This window comes from Thunnus thynnus, chromosome 15 (genome assembly GCF_963924715.1).
Source record: "Thunnus thynnus chromosome 15, fThuThy2.1, whole genome shotgun sequence".
Classification (NCBI taxonomy): domain Eukaryota; kingdom Metazoa; phylum Chordata; class Actinopteri; order Scombriformes; family Scombridae; genus Thunnus; species Thunnus thynnus.
This window is the reverse complement of record NC_089531.1, coordinates 11119533-11134178: the sequence shown is the minus strand read 5'-3', so window position 1 is coordinate 11134178 and position 14646 is coordinate 11119533. Positions and strand designations below refer to the sequence as shown.

General features: G+C 40.1%; 1 protein-coding gene across 1 annotated transcript in view; it reads right to left on the bottom strand.

The window, feature by feature from the left end:
- The window catches only part of angpt1 (angiopoietin 1), a 55373-nt gene extending 44316 nt beyond the window's left edge, over nucleotides 1-11057 (bottom strand). Inside the window, exon 1 of the mRNA XM_067612551.1 lies at nucleotides 10156-11057. Within this exon, the coding sequence (XP_067468652.1) occupies nucleotides 10156-10551 (396 nt within the window). The 5' untranslated portion in view covers nucleotides 10552-11057. The remainder of the gene's footprint in view (nucleotides 1-10155) is intronic.
- Nucleotides 11058-14646: the final 3589 nt, after the last annotated feature.

Genomic DNA, 14646 nt, shown 5'->3' with positions numbered 1-14646 from the left:
GATCCTCTATTCTATGACACCTCAGCAAAGTCCATCTTTTGATCACCAGCATGTGAAATGACTAAAAGTGCCAGAACAGCTTCTAAATGGACCTTGACATAAGGAAAATTACTTTATTATTACTTTATTCAAGCAAAAATGGTTCAATACACTCACTGTTTATTAAGGAAATGACTGAAACAGGAAGTCACTATTTTCTCTGAACATGGTGGTTGAGGTTTTGGAGAAATGCCAAGAAACCAATGCATCATTGTTAACAGCGGAGAAGAAGTGTCTCACACAGACTCATTTTTTCAGGAAGAGTTTATCTGTTTTAATATAACCGTTGATGTCATGTCTTATTCTATTCTCATCCCTCTTTCAGACATCATAGACATCATGCATCACTAAAATGTACATCTACGCTCATAATGGGAGTGCTGTTTGACATACACTAAGAAAATGTGACAGCCTCTTGTATGTACGAGCTCCAACATCTAACATCCCATTATTGAAGATCCTTAACAGGCCATCAGTTAAGCTGAAGGTTATTTCATCCAAACACAAGCTTGTGTGTGTCAAACACTGTCATGCACAAAAAAACATATGCAGGGATGAACATGATTGTGACACAGATTCTTCTGTACGCACACACATGCAGAAATACACGTACACACTCACCCACACACACACAGAGGCCCAAGAGGATTACCCTCTCTCTCCATCTCAGGACCACTGCAAACATGTCAATTTAAATAAACATCAAGAACCATTTGTAACCATTTGTATATTGGTTGTAAACCCAGACCAAAAGCACATTGGTCTGTTCAGTCTATGACAGATTTATGAGCGAGTTCCTGTTAATCTAGGTAGCTGGTGTTATGGTGACACAGCAGCACATTTTAGAGTTAATGTGCCATCAACTGTTACACACTCTTACTTTTGGGATAACTGTAGGAGTGTTATGCTTAACTTTAGGGTGGAGTACCACTTAAATGACTTTTTTGAGGGTGCGTACTGTTATTATTTTCTAATAGTCTGACTTATATGCTCGTCAAAGTCCCATAATGTTGAAATGACTACAGTTAGGATGCTATAATCAACATTTTTATATTCATAATGGATAAAAATGACCGTGTGTGTGAAAGCGGTCGCTCGTAGTGACAAAGCCAAAGACAGTTATCACTCAATTCCACAGTTCTCCTTAGCGCTACAGAATGTTTTAGCGTCTTTCAGCTCATTGCTTCGGTTTTATGGCCCACAACATTACTGTTTTGGTTCACTCTCACCACTCTCATATCCCTGTTTTCAATAGCAGCAGGCAGCTCGTTTCAGCAAAAAAGATCTGATAAACCCACTGAACGTTTCCTCTCCAGCACCATCCGGCACACAGACAAAAGTGACGACTGCTGAGTGAATATAGTGGAACATTTTGCGGCTATAACCAGATACCATGAACCAGAATTTTCCCTCAAGAGTTGGTGGAAACCAGTCATGGACCAAAAAGAGAGAGAGTAAATATTGGACTTACTTTTGTCAGGTGGCCAGAGACAAGACTCAAAATGAAAGCTAATGTTGCTCCATGTCTGCTGGATTTGTAAAAGGCAACTATTTTCTAACACTTCATTGTGCTTACAGCCTGTTTCACTGCTGTTTTTTCTGTAGCATTATTTAAATTATCTCGGTGTAAGGTTTTTCCTTTTAGTAAGATACAATTTCCATGGAAATTGAAAATTATATAAGGGTGTATCATGTGCATTCTTACTCAGCAAAGTGTCTTTTTTTTATATGCGAAATCCAGACATTTTCTAATCCTGCAAAGAGGGGCTTGCGTAGTTAAGCAGTTAAGAAGTGTTTTTTGTTACAGTCTCACACATTGATTCCAATTAGTTTTCTAAAGTCAGCAGTAAATTTTTATTAGAAAAGAAAAAACAGTTTGCTGGTAAAGGAACAGCACTTCAACATTAGCCAGTTAGTTTAGGTATTGAAATCAGTATCCGGGGAGAAAAGGTGGAATGGGTGCATCTCTAGTCCTTCATCAAAGCATGCTACACACATGATGTGCAGCAGGTGTTTTCCATCAGCTAATCACATGCTCTGCCATCACTGTCTAGGTTGTCATCAAAAGCACAAAATACTAAAAAAAAAACCAACAGCAAAGAGATGAGGTGAATAATCAACAATGTGAATTATTTTATGGGGACCTTTGACTTTTAGCTGTATGTTACATGGGTGATATAAATGTCAGGAGGTAACCCACTTTACTGTAAGGTCGATCTGCCTCCTCACGTCTGTAGTCACTCCGCCAACTTCAGCTCTGGTATTGTGTTGAATGTGAGAAGCCTGGTTTGAGTCCCAGACAAGGAAAACACATCTCTGGACGGGGTTAAGAGTGTGCTTCTGTTTTCAAAATGCACATTTGTAAGCGTATATGTGTGTCTAAATCTGCCCCTGCGTCTATGTTTTTCTATGTGTGCATTTGTGTGTGTATCCTCATGTGTGTCCATGAGCAGGCTGACGGAGGTGTCACGCCAATCACAGCACTTAACCAATAAACTGAGAGACCTAACACACTCAAGTGCCCAAACCACCCACAGAAAACAGAGCAGGGCTATAATCAGCCTGCCATTCTGCGTAGCTCCAGACTGTCTACCGTCAAGATGTGTGTGTCTGAAATTGTAAGTTAATACATCACATGATATGCGCCCACTAAATCCCCTCTATTACCCACACCAAAGGGTGAAAAATAAAGATTAAATAAATAAGTGAGGTAATTCCTGGAAGTGACACGGAGGCTTTAAGAACAAGTGGCTCATATCCTACTGCCAGAAGGACAAAACAAAAACAGCAGAGCCAACCATTAGTCATTTTCAGATCTATCTAGACCACACTGCGAGGGAGTGGAGACTGTTTATTTTTCACCCAGTATCTTGCACTGTCCCTATCTCCTCCTTTCTTTTCACCTTCACTTGCTTCTTGTCATCAGTTTTCCACAACTCCAACTGGCAAGCCCTTTCTTTTTCAAATTCAAGCATCTCTTTTTCAACCATCTGATTGTGATTCTTTTGTTTCTTCGATTTTAAATCATATCAACCCTCACTCCGCAAGGCTGAACTCCGAAAAAAAAGGTGAAATGGCTCTGTCCTCTGGAACCTCTGGAAAACTCCCCAGTGCTGACAGACAAAGACATCCACTCAGTGAAACATCTGTCAGGGAGAGTCAAAGAGACGCTGTGGGGAGAGTAGGCCTCAGAGGTAGCATGTGGTGAGGCTTCAGGAATTTTCTTTCTATAGTTCACGGATTTTACAGAATTAACTTTGGGATTAATAATTGTCAGATTCAAGGGGATCAAACAACGCAATTTACCATAAACTTCAAAAAATTGGATGAACATAAAATCAAGCATGTAGAGAGAGGATAGAATATTACAGTGTATTCTGATTTTTCATTCTCCTGTTGCTTGCCAGAATCAGCAATGCAAGACATGCATGTTTTCTCAATGTTTTCCTTTCCTGGAAGTAAAGTTGCTGTAAAAAAAAAAGTGACTGACACGTTATTGTAAATTCACACTGTGTAGACGTCCTGCGGATTACATTCGGGCAGCTCATATTCTCAAAAAGCTGTTTTGTGTTTTTGATACTGTTTCACTCCCCTTGACCTTCATTAAAACTTGATTTACAGCACACAACCTAAATGAACCCCACGTCTGGAGGAAAATAAATGGCAGCAGATACGGGAGTAATATTATCATCTGCTCTGTTTATCAAGAGTCATTATAAAGCAAAAAATTCAACAAAGATAAAAGCCGGTTTGGTGACTGAAATAAGTTCAAACAAAGTTGTGATTTGCTGCAGGATGCGATAACACCACATTACTTGCTCACTAACTGTACCCTCAGATTGACTGTAATGTCTAATGTTTCACTCTATCTGAGCTATTACTATCTTATATTTGGCTCGTAATCACTCAACCTTAGCAGTGGCAGAGATACAGCCATGAACTTTGTGCTTTTGGCAATTCTACTGACCATAACTTACACACTCAGCACTAATGACTTCCACTTGCCTGCCCAAAATAATATTATGTTCATTCTTTTTAAAAAAAAAATGTTTCAAAAACGTTTCAGACGTTTAACAAGAAAATATTTAAATGCCACAGTAGGATAAAATATCTAAATATCCTTTCCGCTGTATGGTAGAGTAATGTTGCAGAACACTTACGTTCATAATACCTCTGGCAACCAAATGAAGAAAAATTAGCGCCATTACAGGAGAGTGAGTATACTCGAGGGTGTAAATGGAAATACAAAATTGATTCTACAGATGCATCAAGGGGTGCCAAGCTACAAGCTAGCAACAACGTTGTCTGAAGGGACACCATAAATCCTGCTTGCATTTAGCCAAATGTATAACCTTATAATTAAAACAAAATAAATCCCATATAAAGTACCCACCCGAGAGTGATTCATGGAATGAGTGATGGAAAAGGAACCGTATGCTTGCTTTACGGCTGCAATAAGGTAAACTAGACAGACTCAAGATGACCTGCAAAATTACCAAGCAATTTACGTCCATCTTCATTCACTGAGCTTTATGGAGACATATGTAGGTGTACAATATCTTTCTGCCCAATATCAAAACTTCCAGCTCGTTCAGGGCCACCGACTGCACTGAAATATGATTTCTGGGAAACAAAGTGGCTTGCTATATTGAGCATGACAAAACTACTCAATGCCCCCTTTTCCTGAAAATCAGGAGCATTAACTATGTTGGGCTCCATTTTCATGTCCAGGTGGAAATACTGTAGCGTGGCCGTAATTTTTTTCCCTATTCTCAGGACAGGTCTGTTTCTTTTTCACTTTCAGTCATACTGTAGCACAAGTGTGACCAAGGCAACTTTTATGGAAGCTGTTATTATAGTGTCCTTCAGCAATTTCCACGGTTTCCCTTTTACCAGTCTTGGGGTCGGGAGGGAAGAGCTTTTTATTCCTCCGGGCATTTCCTAGTCTTTCTGCATCATCCGATTGTTAGTTTTGGCCCACATTATCAGTGAAAATAAACTCTCATAGAGGAAGTGACCCTTAAAATAGATAGGTTTCTCCTTGGATCTCTAGGCATGCTGTGTGGCCTTCTTATAGCATTAAGTAGAGAAACATATTCACCCTTTTTTCGTATGATCTCCCAGTATGGAAGAGAAACAAGCTGCTGCCCACATGTCGGTAGATCCTTTTAAACCACTGTTTATGCAGCACAGTCATGTTCGTCGAGAGGCAGAATGATGGGAATTTCACAGGGATAAGACACTGCTGATAGTTTTCCCCCTCCCTTTGTTCAACAGCTTAGTTTGGCAGACTGTCCTTCTCAAGAAACCATGCTCTCAACCACTTTCTACTGTCTCCACGAGGAGGGAAATGGGAAGATCTATTACTTTCACTCCCAAGAGCAGAAACAAAATTTGGCTTGCTAACTGACTATCACTGCCAAATTTCATTGTCCTTAAAATATTGCAAAAGTATAAGGATATTCTCAGTGTGAGATGTAAGATGCATCTTGCAGAGCAAACCAAAGAGTATCCCATCGACTTTTTACTGAATGGAACCTTTTTCTTATCTTAAAGCTGCTATAATCAGTATTTTTACATCAACAATCAATCAAATATGAACTGTGAAAGGAGTTGCTTATAGTGATAAATCTACAGAGAAATACCACTTGATGCAGTTCCCTTCAGCTCTACGGAGCTTTTTAGTGTCTTTACTCTTTGTTTGGTTTTATGACCTACAATTTTACTGTTTTCATTCACTGCTGTCATCAGTATCATTTTCAGACACAACAAGAATCTGTTTTCAGCGCAAAAGCTCCAAAAAAAACCCCACTGAACACAATCTGCCCTGCACCAAACATGGGACAGACAAATTTAGCAACTAGCTGGTGAATATAGTGGAGCATCTAGCAAAGAACCAGATATTTCCCACAGGAGTTGATGGATAGTAAAAGAGAGCTAAAAGAAGAGCAAATATTGGACTTATACTCATCAGGTGGCCAGAAACATGACTCCAAATGAATGCTAATGTTGCTCCGTGTCAACTTAATAATGTGATAAAATGTTAATGTAGCGTTGCGTTATCCTTAAGTGGCCAGAAAATCAATTAATGCAGGTTAATCCATCCATACTGTATTTCTGACAAGACTCCTCATTGCCCTTAGTATAAGTAATTGCCATTCAGAGCACAACGGTTAAAGTTTTAAAGAATCCATTTTATTCAGTGCTAAACTGCTCCCATTGATCCTTGATATGTCACTCTTCTGGTTGTTCTGAAGTCTAAAAGACCAAAGCTGAGTGATCATTTGCCATCAGGGCTCCTAGATTTTTCAATAACCTCAGTTGGTCAATCATATTATTTTCTCATAAATCACATTTTCTAAAATAGTAACCAAATGTGGGGCTAAAAAGCTGTGTTTCACAGTACTCTAATTGAAATTTTTGAGGCTGTTTCACCTGTGATCACAGAAGTGTGCTCTGTAGCACCTGTGACCACACCCAGCAGTGATGTCACATTGTACTAACACACCCTGAAGTACACCTCTACATCACTGCAGCAAGGTCAGCAAAAAGACTATTTTCAGGTGTTCAGGTGCTCTTTAACATTGCTTTGCTGCCTAAATTCTTTTTCCTGCTGTCTTATATTGTCTTATTTGTTTTTTATTGCTTTGTTGGTCTTACATTTTGCTGCCACTCATTTTTTTTCAGCTTTAATTTTGCAAAACACCACATGAGTATGGTTTCAGAAAGGTGCTTATTTGTTTATTATTACAGTGTGAAGTAGCTTGTTTCTCACTGCCAATTCTCTCTGAGATCACAGCCAAGCTTGTCTGAGGTTCCTTGCCTTGCAGGCAGGTCAGAGAAGTAATCCTTGGACAAACACACACCACCTTTGACTGGTCAGGAATGTTATCAGGGTCCATATACTCTACCCTGGTTTGAGGAGGGAAAGATCTCAGACCTAAAGTGCTTCCCCAACAGCTGTTTGCTGCATCACTCTCTCTGTCTACCCCCCACATTGGACTGAACACCCAGGCACGGGTTAGCTATCTGGACTGGTCTCCTTTGTCCGTCCCTTTCATCAGAGCTGGTTGGAGCAACATCAGGGCGAGCTTTCTCTAAGACAAGCAGTAAAAATGCTGGCGTGATTAAGATAGATAGACTGGCCAGGACACTTAATCTTCTGTCCAATGAAAAATGTTAACTGCATCCTGATGTTCCCCCCCCCCCCAATGCAGTGCAATTAGGCTGAATTACCACTGTGTGCTTAAGCGTCCCCACTGAAATGCCTATGCCAATTCCTTTCTAATGCTGATCTGTCTACTTGTTGCTTGTGCTGTGCCGTGTGTTTTTCAACACTCTTAATATTTTTCAGTGACATACACCAAGGGAGTTTTGTTCATTAAACTCTTTAAAATAGAATCCAAAAATGATTTACAGAATCTAAAAAAGTTGATATCGTATTTAAAAAAAAATCTATTCGGAATGAAAAATGTCTGTCGTTGCGCAAAACTACTCCAGAGTGTCAGAAAAGAAGCGTGATAGCATTAGTGGCAATGGAAGACATTTTCATTTGCTTCCATTTTTGCATCTGAGGAGAAGTTATTCCAGAGGTCTCATTAGTCAAACCTTCAGTCCACCAATGCTGCTGTTCTGTTTTCATAGTATCACTTATACTATCACAGATGGATGAGGTCCACTGAGCAAAGATAAAGCCGGTGTTATTTCACCCCTGGCCTTTCTTGACACATGGATCACTTTTGGGAGCCATACAGAAAACAGCTTTGAAACCAGCGAATCAGACAATGAACTGGAGAAGAAACTCCATAAAAATGAATAAAAAGTTCAGCATTTATATTTCTTTAATTTGGTGATCATGTAGTAGGATGAAAAGGTGTGTCCATTTTTTGCATCTTGCATGTTTTCTTATCTCTGCCGTATAAAGGTGAATCCTCACAGCTATGAAATATTTGCTATAAAACATGTTTTAAACCTTGACATGGACCATATACAGTCCAGCAAATTCCTTTGCTTACGTGAGATAAAGTCGGTGTATCTGCTCTGCGCTTTAGTTAGAGACTCTGTATTTGCATGAGGGTGGAGTTGCCTCTAACTCTACCCTCCCTAATTACAAACTCAATCAACATCTCGCTATAACATACTGTGACCAACGCCTGGTTAATTGATGAGGAATGACTATTTCCTCCGACCTGAAGAGTGAAAAGTTTACTTTCGGAGAGCAAATGAAAAGCAGGCACACAGCAGCGTATAGCTCAGACAGCTTTGGGGGGACACGCTACTTGCTAATGAATAGACTCAGAGTATTGATGAAGTTCAGGTTGATTAATACCCCAGTTCCAGTGTAATTCATCAAATCCATCAGGTGTTATCTGTGCATGCATTTGCTTCGTGTTCCGCTGAGTTTTTTTTTTTTCCTCTTGTTTTATAGACAAAAATAAACCATTAGCTTTAAGCAATTAATCACAGATTGGACCTGCTAATCTTATTTGTGAACCACAATATTGTGGAAAGTAGAGGAGCAGGAGAGCTTATAGAGGTTACACAGAAATTTGAAGTTTGTTTATTTGATTCATGTGTTCATTTCAGAGAGATAGACTTGCTCTCTTTGGAGACACAAAGTCTCAAAGCTTAGAAAAGCACAGTGGCTGCCAAACCATATCAGCGATGGCCTCACAATTCGCAACTCATTAACATTACAGTAGAACCATATGACCATAGTAAACACCTCAGTGGCTCTATAAACATATCATAATCGTGTTGTTTAACAGTAATTAAATAGGAGGTATTTGAGTCTTGCATAATATCGTGTCCGCTCAATAAAAATGGGTATTATTTTTATTTAATGTGAATCTGTATTTTCAAGTTATTCTCACACGTCCTTGACTTGAATAAATAAAGGGAGCATTCTGTTTCTCTGTCTTTTCCTCCTCTGTGTGTCTCCTGGGGCTTTCTGACTTCCTGCCATTAAAGAGACAGCCCACTGGAGAACAGGGGGTGACTGACATGTAACTACCTCTGCTCTATGACCGACGCTCTGTGGAACTTAACTGGACATCTGTGGAATTTACTCGAACAGTAGTTTACTCAGGGAAAATATAAAGGCAAGACATAGATGTGTTTGCTGGACGGGTACAGGGAGACGGAAAGAGCCGCCACGGAGTATAAGATGTCTCTGGAGGCTAGACAGCTGAGTAACATCCAGGACAAAAAGTTCAATGTGGTTAATATACACAGTTACATAACAACACAGCAGAGATTATATAAATTGTGTTTTGGCTTCTAGACTAATTAAATGCATATTTTGTCGCTCTTTGACAGAAGCTTTGTTTCTCCAAGTTGTCAACGTATCAGAATCAAAGAACAGCTGTCTTGTCCAGTTGACCACAATGTATTTTTGAGTTCATCCAAAAATTCTAGAGATTTCTAGTTGCTGAACTTTTCTCAAGTAATAAAAGAGCATATACTGTAGTCATTCCAGTTAAATTGACACTGCTGCTGCATTGTTAATCCCTTTTTTTGTGTGTCATTTGTACAATATTTTCCCCATGACATTTCACTTTAAATCTGGTCACAAAGCATCTCAGAGAAAAACAAAAATCTCAACTCCTAAATCACATAAATTCTCCTACTGACAAACACTTCAGAGAACAATGTGTTGACTATGAGAAAACAGCAAACACTGCTCACTTTTAGTCTAAGAGCCTCATCCAGAAAGCAAAACAAGTTATCTAGTGAAGCCACAAACAGACGTTCAGCTGAGACCACACACCCACGGGAACACGAATATCTCAACAAATAGACAACAGATTGACCACTTCAAAAGAAAAAACGGATCCAGTCTCATGCAGGGTTGTTACAGATGCGATTCAAGGTCGGACTTTTTCAGCGGCGGTCAAATTAAAACTGGATAATATTACAGAAACTGCATTTAACTGCATTTCTATTTCAGATGATGATATTGAACAACGAATCAACATACAAGATTCCCTTTAAAACTTCAATTTTTTTCTTTTGGATTTGGATTTTTTTTTTTTTTTTAAAAAAAGGAAAGTTGCTTTTGTGTTCAACTTTGTTAGCGCTGCTTTAAAACTTCATACCACCTGAGCCCCTCCTTACCTTCTGCAGCCACTGGGTATAATTCTCCATAATGTGTTCGAGCTGTTGGATCTTCTGGCTTGGAAAGTCTGGCTCAGGTGGCGGAGCGTCTCTCTGGAGAGAGTTGGCGTTGTACTGTGGGCTACCACCTTTCGCCTCCCTGCAGGAGCCTCCTCCGGCCCCATCTCCCTCAGGTAGGATGAATGTATAGGTGCACTGGCCATGCTGGATCTTATGAAAACGTCTGCTGCTATAATTACTACTGCTTCCTCCACTACTGCTGCTGCTGCTGCTGCCACCTGTGCTGCTGGTGCTGCTCTCCGTCCCTCTCCTCTGCTCCCCTCCTCCGCAGCTCACAATCACCAGAAGTGCTGCCAGAGAGAGCAAGTGGTGCCCAAATGTGTACCACAGCATCATATCAGCCTGGGGGAAAGGTTGCAGGTGATTGAAGTCCTTGTATCTTTATCTGCTCCTTCTTAGTTGGCGTTTTGGCTGGATGCTTCCTTTAGATCTGGAATCAGAAAACGGTGAAGAACACCGTTGGCCTGGAACATGTGTCATCCATTTTTATACTGGACCTCCAGCATTGAAAGCTATTTTCATATGCACTTAACCATGCCACAGTTCCTAGAAGAGCTCCTTTAAGTTTGTGTCCTGGCAGGAAAAGTTGAACACATGTCTTGCAGAGTGACAGCTTGGTTATCTCGATGTTCCTCCAGTAAATCAAAGCTGGTCTGCGTGCTTGCATTTATCAGTCTGTGCATTTAAAATAGGTGCCGGGATAGCTGGGATGGTGTCGTTCAGACCTCCCCTGGTCTCTCTGCCTTCCCTTCCTCCCCTGCTCTCTGACTTAACGACTGGGGAGAGTGAGAGAGACGCTCACTCTGAAGAGCAGTTCCAAGCTTCCAGCACACTCTGCGCCTGCCCCTTGTAGAGCCTGCAGAGGAATGTGAGTGTGTGAGTGTGTGTCTGTGTGTGTGAGCCTGGCAGAAAGGGACCCCAGCACAGAGGATGTGCTTAGACTATAAGGATCGGTTTACAGGCTCTCTGACTACAGGCTCATGTGGTTGACCTGACTTTTTGCCTCTGTGTTGACACAAAAAACACACTTAAACGTGTGCGTTTAATTTACTGCTCCTGAGATACTACTCCCTACTATACTATATACAGTACATGACAGGTGCTGTATTATAAATAGGCACAAGCGAGGTCTATTTCTAGGAGTTTTTACAGTCTAGTTCTCAACTTTTGTCTCTCTCCTGACAATAGAAAACCATCATCAAGGCGATTATATAAGCAATATTTTTTCTTCTTCTTCTCCTCGATGGAGGTCTTATATCTTCCAAGTACCTTAACATAATGATTTATGCTAAATGATTAAGTATTGCTCATCCTGGGATTGAATGACAATAATAACTTTCCCTTACTCCAGCCCAGAAATAGCAGAAACAATTTCTGTGAGATTCTGCAAAGACTGCAAAAAGCTTTGCTGGCGAGATTTATCTTCTGTCTTTCATCCACCCCATAATATCTCCATTATGTACACTGTCTTTATCTTCATTATATATACAGTATGTCTCTATCACAAACACCCTCTGCTGTTATGTTTTCAAGAAAACAAAAGTGAAATCCAAGAATGAGCAGAGGAAGAAGGAATGTCTCTTCATCATTAGGCCAGAATAAGGAGCAGAGTGAGGAAACACAGTGCTGAGAGCTCCTGGGTCAAAGGTCGAGTCCTTGTTATGGACAGTCCATTAAAATCTCTGATTCCGGGAGACACAGCTGCCTGAATTCTGGCCGGACTTCAACATTCCTCTTTAGTCCAAACCATTCAAATCTGTGTGACAGTGCGTGTGTGTGTGTGTGTGTGTGTATCTATGCTTGTATCCGTGTGAAATGTACTGTATGTGGATGAGTGTCACTGTGCACGTGCGCACTGCCTCCCTCTGCACCCATGTGCTTACATATTATATATGTCTGCATGTTCCTGCATGTGTGTGTTTGATAGAGCGTGTGTATTCAGTGATAGCAGGGGGCTACAGAAAACTAGGTCCTCTGTGTGGGAGCAGAGGGGTGGTGTGAACGAATGCATGAAGGAGACCCAAGATAACAAACCCCCTGAATAACCCAGACTGGCTAAGACACAAAGCATGTGCAAATATCTCTTGGAGCGCTTGTCTTTGGTTGACATACTTTGTTGGTGTCCTAAAATCTGGGCGCCAGTTGCTGTGTCCAAAGGAAACTAAGTGGGGGATAATCGCCGCCACTGGACAACCTTTAGTGTGCAAAATTAAAACTACACATCACAACTATGAACGGCTAAACAAAACAACCAAAGATGTAGAAAAAAAACAAGACTACACAATCTACAGCTACACTAGTGGCTTTTTTGCTTTGCGCTAACTGCTAATGTCTCAGAACGAAAAAATGTCTGCACCAAACTTCACACAATGCAATAGTCTGCACAATAGTTGTGCAATACAGATGTCCAGACATTTCACTGAAAATCCGCTGAAAGTTTTGACATGCTGGTGACATAAGAGGAAAAGTTGGAAGATTACCAAAGTTATTACAATATATCCTCTGGGAACCACGAACGTCTGTACCTATTTTCATGTCAATCCCTCAAATAGCTGACGAGACATTTCACTCAAAACTCTGAACTTCATGGTGGCATCAGAGGAAAAGTCAATAGAGCACCAAAGTCAGGTGGATTCTTCCTCTGGGAAACATGAATATCTCCATAAAAAGTCATGGAAAGCCATCCAATAGTTGAGATATTTCAGTTTGGACCAAAGTGCTGGATCAACCAACAAACTGACATTGACAGGCATAGAGCCACAACGCTAGCGGCTAAAAATAAAGAGAGGAGAGGAGGCATGACATCTATCCCTCTGTGTACTATAAATTTTATATGGGCATTATATAGACAGTTAATATTTGATACCAAACTGTGTACACATGCTTTTCATTAAACTATGTTCAAATACTCATTTTACATCAAAATCAGCATTCTCATATTTTTCTGTATTGCAGCCAGTATTGGCTTGTCTTTCTTGAACAAGAAAAAGATCACAAGCTGTTTATATTTATGAGGCGTTAACTGAGCGGTGCAATCTCAGATGTGAATTCTTACTGGAATGTAAACTTATTGAGAAAACAAACAACGCAAAGCAGCAACAGTACAATCATTTGCAAACCCCCGGGGTCCCATTCTGTGCAAGCTGTCCAACACATTTCCAATGTGCACCCAGTTTTGTAAAATGCAATAGTCATTTTGTTGGTGACAGTCAAGCACAGCACGGGTCATGTCAGTTGTGAGAGGCCTCGAGGCAGTGGGGATTCATGGGAATCTGGCTTATGTTTTACTTGTGAAAAGTTTGGGAGGACGTTTTGTATAACTCAACATCAGTCTGACCGATGTTGCCTTCCACATGTAATGTAAAATTTAATAGATGATGTGGGAATACAGCAGATCAGAGTTTTCAGTCTTTCCTGGTGTGACTGGTGTATTTTTTTATTCAAATTAGTTGTGGTGGCTGCTTACATGTTAAATTATGTTAAGAGCATGATTTCCACTGGGGAAGGTGAACTGTATCCTCTTACTGGCCAATTGCTTTGCATTTCAGGCTGGTTTGAGTAACGGATCAATGAATTTGAAGGCTTATCTGCAGGTTTATAATACTATGAGGCAGGATTTTAAGACTCTGGAAGTTATCCCAGTGGCAATCATTTTATCCTCCATTGTGATGATTACCATGTAAATGGTAGAAATACACAGGATTGTGCGTTGCATGTATTTGATTGGCCAACGTAGTGCCTTATTAGATGACGTTGCATTGGATTGTGGCATGGGATGACCGTACATTTTTAACTGGAGTTCATTCTCATTCAAATGAATGAGGGGACTGCATTTTTTCATGCAGCACTGTTGTCTGTCTTGCACAGCCTTACAGTTACAACTAGACTTCTAGACTTTTTGTTTCCCTGGGTTTTGCCTCTCAGGCTACATAAATGCTGCCCATATCCCTGATTGGTGAGGTAAGACCACAAGGAATATACAACATATATTTTAGAAAAGAAAATCTATATTTTGTCACATCAATCAAACATAAAGCAGTAAAAGACAGTGCTTTTTTTTAGTAATGATCATTTAGCACTATATTTTCATTAATTAAACTAGATGCGAGTTTAAGTGGGGTTAGTGCATTAATAATTTAAATTTATTTTCATGATTTTACATTCATATCTTTCATTTATCATTCTTTTGTTAGATTATCATTATTGTGTAAAGCACAGTAATAAATTAAATAATAACATGTCGTTTACTAGGTTGATGTAAACAACCTAGTCTTAGATAGGCCTAAGATAGCAACAAAACGTCTTCAGCTGGTCCAGAACACAAGGTCCTCAAAAGGTGTAAAAATTTGGATCATATAACACTGGTACTGATGTCTCTGCAACGGCTACCAGTTCATGCAAGAGCTGATTTCAAAATCCTCCTTCTTACCT